Here is a 6,712-nt window from a genome sequence, read left to right as displayed (position 1 = left end):
CCCCCCCTCTGAACTTACTTTGTTGGCTGGCAGAGGTGCAGGGTGGGGTGAGACCCATGTACAAGGTACAATAAGCTTTCTGGTGGTGAGAAGTCCTAGGAAGAGAAACAAAGTCTGGCTTTGGGGTAGAGTGCGGGGGAGCACCCTGAAATTTTCCTTTCCAGTGGAGTACTGACCACACTTTTCATGTGCCCCCTTCCTCAGGGTATTTGGGTTTTGAAGGGCCTGGTGTAGTTGATTCTAGAAAGAATGGAGGGACATCATGTGCAGTGTCGCCTGGGTGAGACAGGGGTGGGCAGGTCAGGGTGTGGCTAGTGAAATTTGGAGGTCCCCTAGGGTCGTGGGAGTACATGCAGGACCCCCACATCTAGACTGAGCTCGCCAGTGCTGCCCCCTCCTCACGGGGGCCCCTGGAGCCCCACTGGGTCCTGGTACTGATGGGCCCCTCCTGGCCCCCACTGCAGGTCCTTGCTGCCTCTTTCTCAGTGCTGATGGGACTGGAGACCCAGCTGAATCTCCCACCTTTAATTCAAATCCCTGTTTATGCCATCAACTGGTTACCATGGAAATGTCCTTGGGACAGGGTGGAGGGTGGAGAGGGCCACGGGAGGGAGGGAGACAGGCTGCTCCTGCAGAGATGACCTTCCACTTTTGCCAGCAGCAATCTTTATTGTTGGCGTGACACTGGCTGGGGGTGCGTCTGGGGAGGGGTCTTCGAAGAGCCTGTTCCTTCCTCCCCTTGGCCCCCACCAGGGATCACCCTCAGAAGACACAGCACTCCTGCCACAAAGGCTGTGGGACTCGGGGCCATGGGGGCACCCCTCTTCCAAAGCTGGTCTCATTTGTTTGTGAATTGGGGCTTTTCCTTTCCACTGAGACAGCAGTCTGAGGAGCAGCGGAAGGAGGGGCCTGGAGGCCTGGAGTAAGAGTCTAATTCAGCAGCAGCTACGATGATGATTTCTAGGCTCCCGCAAGAGTGCTTTCCAGCCGGGTGCAGGTGGGGAGGGAGGGCCTTGCAAATTAATGAGTTAGACCCGATTAATCTTGCTGCGTTAGCAAATCTGCAGGGAAAGCCAAATGAGGTTGGACAGATGTGTATGAGCGTGCACATGCCAGCCACAGGGCTATGTCCGCCAGAGCCTGGCCCTAGGCACCGGGAGAAACAGGCCTGCTGGCCTCCGCTGGGCTCCCTGGTTGAATTTGCCCATGAGAATGGCCATCAAGGGCCACCATCTTGGCCACTCGAGCTGGCCAAAGTGAAGGGAAACAGAAGGTAGAGCTGACTTAGCCTACGAACTGCTGCAGGCTTCTGCCGAGAGCCAAGAGTCTCTTTCCCTGCACAGGTGCGTCACCCCCCCCACCCCCTGCTACGGCCGTTCCAGGACCTGCTGCAGGCCAGGACACCAGGCTGGATCCAAGCCCTTGCCGGGGGCTGGGGGCCTGGCTGGACCCTCCTCATGAGTCTTTGGGCCTATGTTCTTGTGTGCTCCTCCTTCCAGGAAGCCTTCACGGATTGGCCCAGCCCCCCATGCACCCCCTTCTCATCTGACCCCAGCCTGACAATTGTAGGAGCACCCAACTTTACCAAGGCCCGAGGAATGAACCTAAATGCAGAGGCATGAAGGATCCTTCTCAACCCCAAAGCTGTTGTGTTTGCCAAGGGATAATGGGATGAGGCAAAGGACATTTCACCAGCTAGTGACAAATCTGTTTATGGCTCACCTTCCTAGATGGCCAAATGAGTGTAACGACCTCTGCTTCATAGGGATGCTGAGATAGCTGGAAGAGGCTTCCAGAAGGACCCAGAGCATGGCTGGCCTCTGTCACTAATAAAGGAGTATGGAATTGGCTCAAGATTGTCAAGCAAGGCGCTGTTCTATTTGTTCTGGGACAGCACCGAACAGGGGATTTCTCAAGACCGGAGGTAAAAACAGGGGACTACAGGCAGCTTCTCCAATCCGCTGGCACTCGTCACCCTCCCCAGTCCCCTCTCTGAGAGGGGAGGCTCCGGCAGGTTCTAAGCCTCCTGTGGTCTGTGTCCAGGTGAGGCGCGGGGTCAGCCGAGGTACCTTCCTCCCTCCTTTGTATCCAGCCAGGGGTAGGCCAGGCCTGTTCACTGGCTCCTGGGTCAATCCAACTCTCTGATCAGGTTGGTGGGCCTTTTAGTGCTTAGCGCAGAGCTGGCTTGTGGAAGGGCTAATACCAGAGGAATCCAGGATCTGGCACTGCTGGGGGGAGGGGAGGCTGGTGGCTGTGAAAAGGAGGGGGGAGGGGTGGGGGTCCTGCCTGCAGTTATAGGACACCAACCAAACCAGACCGGGCTCTGGGTCTGTGGGCGTGGCCGGAGGAGAGCCCTGTGCTGGGCTGGGCAGTCCAGGTTTCCAGGGCAGGCTTCCCTCTGCTCCAGGAAATGACAGACCATGCGGTGCTACCAGGAGGCCATCTCAGTAGGGACACACTCTGCTCAAGGACTGAAGGTCTTGAAGCCAGTGGGGCTGGGTTGGAACCCCTCTACCAGCTGTGTGACCTTGGGCATTTGGCCTAACCTCTCTGTGCATCCACCTCCTCATCCAGATGCAGGGATAACAAGAGCCCACCTGATAGGGGTGTTGTGGATGACAGCTCATCGCTGCTGAGACTGGCCACTGCTCAGGGCTGAGCATTTTGAAATCTCTGTTTGTAGGCACGTGTAGGAGAGCAGACAGAGGGCTCCTGTGAGAAAAGCCCCTGGAGGTCTCAAAGCAGGTGTGTGAGGTGTAAAGAGCTCAACCTGGAGCCAGAGTGCGGGTGGTCTGGGGAGAAGGGGCAGGAAAGGTGGGGGAGGGGAGACCAGCTGGAGGGGGCTCTAGGGAGATGGGGGCAGGGGCAGGAGAGATGGGGGAAAGGAGACCAGCTTGGAGGGCCTCTGGGGAGATAGGGAGGGGGTATGGGTTGAGAGAGATGGGGAGGGTTCGGGGCCCTTGGGACTGATGCCTGTCACCCAGGAGCATCCCCAGGGTCTGTGCGGGTGGGGAAAGAGGCAGGGGGCTCCTGACAGACATTCTGCCCCTTCAAGGGTGGGCTCTAAGCCAGGGAGCTCAGTGAAGTCTGCAGGCTCTTCTCTGCTCCCATCCCTGACCCGAAGTCTCCCTGTGGGGTTCTGGAAGCCCAGCGCGCAGGGATGGCCGTGGGTGTGTTTCTGAGCAGCGCACGCCCTCTCCTCACTGCAGACTGGGGTTGCCAGCACAAAGCGGCCACTCCCAACCCTCCTCAGAGCACCTGCTGCGGGGTCGGCAGCCACCTTGACCCACCTGGGGCAGAGGCCCTGCCAGGGCACTGAGCACGGTCGCGCCAGGCACCTCAGTTGTGGGGGACATTGTTCCAGACCTGTCCGCCGGAGCTGCTGGGCTGTTCTCCAGCCCCCCGGGCCGAGACCCTCAGCCGCCGCCCCTCAGCCACTGTCCACAGAGCGTGCTCCAGGCGGGAGCTAGAGGCATCAGAGCGGCTGCGCTGGGGCGGGGGCTTTAGGGTTCTCCCCCAGGAGGGCGGGCCGCGGCGCCTGGGCTCCTCTACTGGACGTTTTCCGGTCCGCGGGGGACCGGCTGATAGGGGGTGGTCTTTCCTGAACGCCTCTCTGGGGAGGAAGACGAGGAGCTAGTGATTTCTGAACTGCGGAGTGGGGCGGGGGTGATGGAGTTAACCAGGCGCGTGCGGGCCGCGGGGGCCCCTAGGTGCGCGGCCCCCATCCAGGCAGGCGGTGGGGCGCCAGGACTGGGGACGGGGGTGGAGGTCAGTGTGTCGTGGTCCGGAAACCAGCCCGGCGCCAGGATCCCCCAGTCGCACGCAGTGACTACGGGCCCCCACCCCTGGCTCGGGCACGTCCCCAGCCCCGGGGAGGACGAGGGAAACTTTACCCAGGCGTCAGCCGAGCGCAGCCTCTGCGCCCCCTCTCAGCTGCGGTCTGCCCCCCCCGCCCCACCCACCCTCCTCCCCTCACGTCCTCTCCGGCTTTCCCCCTCCTCTCCTCCCCCCCTCCCCCTCTCCCTCCTCCGTCTCCTCCTCGCCGGCTGGAGGCGGGCAGGTCCGGGCGGGGCTGCGCCGCGGAGCCCACAGCCCCGAGCTCCCCTCCCGGCCGGGTCGCCGCCGCCGCGCCCCGCGGGAGGAGCGGCGGAACCAGGCCCAGTGGACGGAGCGGCCGGCGCGGCGCGGGGGCATGAAGTTGGGCGCGCGCGGGCCTGGGAGCGGGGGCGCGGCGGAGCCGGGAGCCGCCCGCGTCTAGAGCCCGCTCGGTGCGCCATGGAGCTCGGGGGCCCCGGGGCGCCGCCGCCGCCGCTGCTCCCGCCGCTGCTGATGCTGCTGGGGGCCGGCTTCCTACCCGGTAAGTTTCGGGGCGCCAGACGGCCCCCTTTCGTCCAGCTCAGGGCGGCCTTGGACCTCCAGAGCCAGAAGAGGGGAGGCTCCTGGCCGCGGGTGTGCGCAGCGGGGCGGCCGCCCAGGCTCCCCCACCCCCAGACGCAAAGGCTGTGCTGCGGTGCGGACTGAGCGGGGCAAGGAAGGAGTTAACTCTCCCGCGAATGCCGGAGAGGGGTTTGGGTGGGGGTGGGGGGCTGCTGTTTTGGGACCTGGACCTAGAAGCTCCAACTTGGGTAGAGAGAGGCGGGGCCAGTCTCTCCGTCTTCATCCCTCCGGCCAAATTTCCCTGCAGACACCCCCCATGCCTGCTCCTGGTTTGGGGGAGCAGAGGGGTGGCTTCCGCCCTTGGCCGCGCCCCATCCACACCTTTTCTGCTCCCCTAAGCTCACTGGGACTGGGGAAGTCCTTGCCCCCTGTGCCCCCAGCCCCAGTCCCGGGCAGACCTTGCTATTCATAGTTTGGTGGAGGGAATTTCAGCCCCCCCCGGCCTCCCCAGTGAGGAGTGGGCTGTACCTTCCTGGTGCAAGGGACGAGGAAGAATAAGGCTGGGGGAGGGGGGCCTCTGGACTCAGAGTAAAGGGTCCCCGGGGGTCTAAGACTGACCCTAGGGTGCTTGTGAATCCCCTCTTAACATCCGGTCTTGGACATACAGGTGAGCAGGACCGAGCTGAGTGCAGGCAGCTGGTACCCTGTTCCTCTCCCCAAATCCCCATATGATGCAGTGACCCCAGTGCAGGTGCCCAGGAGAGACAGAGAGGCCCTCTGACAACAGACTGGTCGGTGGGGCTGGGCTGGATCAGAGTGGCCCCTCCTCAAGAAGCAGAGTGTGTATGTGGGGGGGGGGTCACCCTTGACTCACAGAAGGCCATCTGTCCAGGAACCCAGGGTGCTGGAGTCGGCAGTGTCTGGTGAGAACTCAGGGCCACCGGCAGCCACAAGAAGCAGGCTCTCCATCCCCCCATTTGGGCCTGTCCTGGAGTCCTGTGGTTACCTTCACCTTGTGCTTTGAGGCCGGGTTTTAGCTGAAGATCCAGCCCCTCCTTCCCAGTCAGCACTTACTGTTGTCTTTGTTTGGGGTGCCGTGCAGGGCACCTGAGGGGTCTGGGGAGGCTTCCCTGAGGAAGTTACACTTTTACCCAGAGGGTAGGAGAGAAACTGAGGCCAGGAGTGGGGCAGGATGTGCAAATGTCCTGAGGTGGATGGGGCTGGAGGAAGCCAGGGCCTGGTGGGAGGTCCAAGGGGCAGCCTGGATGACTGCCATCCTCTGCCGTCTAGCTGCACCACTTTCCTGTCCCCATAGTAAGCAGCCACGTGGAGACCCGGGCCCATGCGGAGGAACGGCTGCTGAAGAAACTCTTCTCTGGCTACAACAAGTGGTCCCGGCCCGTGGCCAACATCTCGGATGTGGTTCTTGTCCACTTTGGGCTGTCCATCGCACAGCTCATTGACGTGGTAGGTGCCAAGGGTGGGGAGCGGGGAGCTCCGAGCCTCGGCCCATCATACACAGCAGCAGAGGCTCGTGCTGAGGGAGCACCCCCATCTGAGGGGAGGCCGGGCCGAGCCTGGAGGGGTGGGGGGGCCGCCATCGGCACTGCACGCAGGCTCTTTGTGTCGACCCTGCAGGACCCCGCAAATGTGCCCTCGTGGTGGAGCCCAGAGGACAGGGAGGCCCCCCACATAGGAAAACCCAAATGCCAGATTTTCAGCAGTAGGTCAGGGCCATCTCCTTGGGGAGCAAAGAGCAGAAAATGCCTCTGTGGGGTGGGGGTGGGGGAGGTGCCCAAGCTGCAAGTGGCGGAAGGAGCTTCTGTGCGCCGTAGCAGTGAGTGGGGGAGGGGCGGGCCTTGGGCTGCCCTGGCAGACCTCACCTAGGAGAGCCCCCCTCCCCCCATCCACCGGCCTGGAATATGTGTCCCAGCAAGGCCCAGACAGGTTTGGGTGTGTTTACCTTCCTGGTTAGGACCCGAGAAGGCTGCTGGGAGGGTGCTGGGGGTCCAGCCTCCAAGTGGCTCTGGAAGGGCTGAGGCATCTGCTGGGGGGGAACTACATAGTGGGTTCACTCAGGAGCCTGGGAGTACGGGCTGCAGCGTGTCGAGCAGGGGGCCTCCGGGAGCTCGGTTCGTGCACACGAGGAGGTCCCAGGCCTGCTGGGTTTGGAAGGGCCTGAGTTTCCCGCACTAGGAGGCAGCTCGCTCTGGTGGCAGGGAGGGCACTGGAGTTCATCCAACTGTGGGGGCCATGGATCTCCCCACATGCCCACCTCGCTCTCCTCCCAGGACCCCAGGCTATGTCAGCTTGTGGCGGGGGGGGGGGGGGGGGG

At 62.7% G+C, this 6,712-nt stretch overlaps 1 protein-coding gene across 3 annotated transcripts in view; it reads left to right on the top strand.

The window, feature by feature from the left end:
- Nucleotides 1-4,008: 4,008 nt before the first annotated feature.
- Nucleotides 4,009-6,712, top strand: part of CHRNA4 (cholinergic receptor nicotinic alpha 4 subunit) — a 12,120-nt gene continuing 9,416 nt past the window's right edge. The window contains exons 1-2 of one of the 3 annotated variants that reach the window (XM_021677771.2): nucleotides 4,009-4,357; nucleotides 5,693-5,844. In XM_021677771.2, coding sequence (XP_021533446.1) covers nucleotides 4,276-4,357; nucleotides 5,693-5,844 — 234 coding nt within the window. In that variant the 5' untranslated portion in view covers nucleotides 4,009-4,275. Of the gene's footprint in view, nucleotides 4,358-5,692; nucleotides 5,845-6,712 lie in introns of those variants that run through there. The other 2 variants (XM_021677772.2, XM_044918726.1) reach the window with 2 other exon arrangements.

The sequence above is a fragment of the Neomonachus schauinslandi genome, chromosome 10 (genome assembly GCF_002201575.2).
Source record: "Neomonachus schauinslandi chromosome 10, ASM220157v2, whole genome shotgun sequence".
Taxonomy (NCBI): Eukaryota; Metazoa; Chordata; class Mammalia; order Carnivora; family Phocidae; genus Neomonachus; species Neomonachus schauinslandi.
Note: the sequence above shows the minus strand (reverse complement) of the source record. Positions and strands in the feature narration are given on the sequence as shown.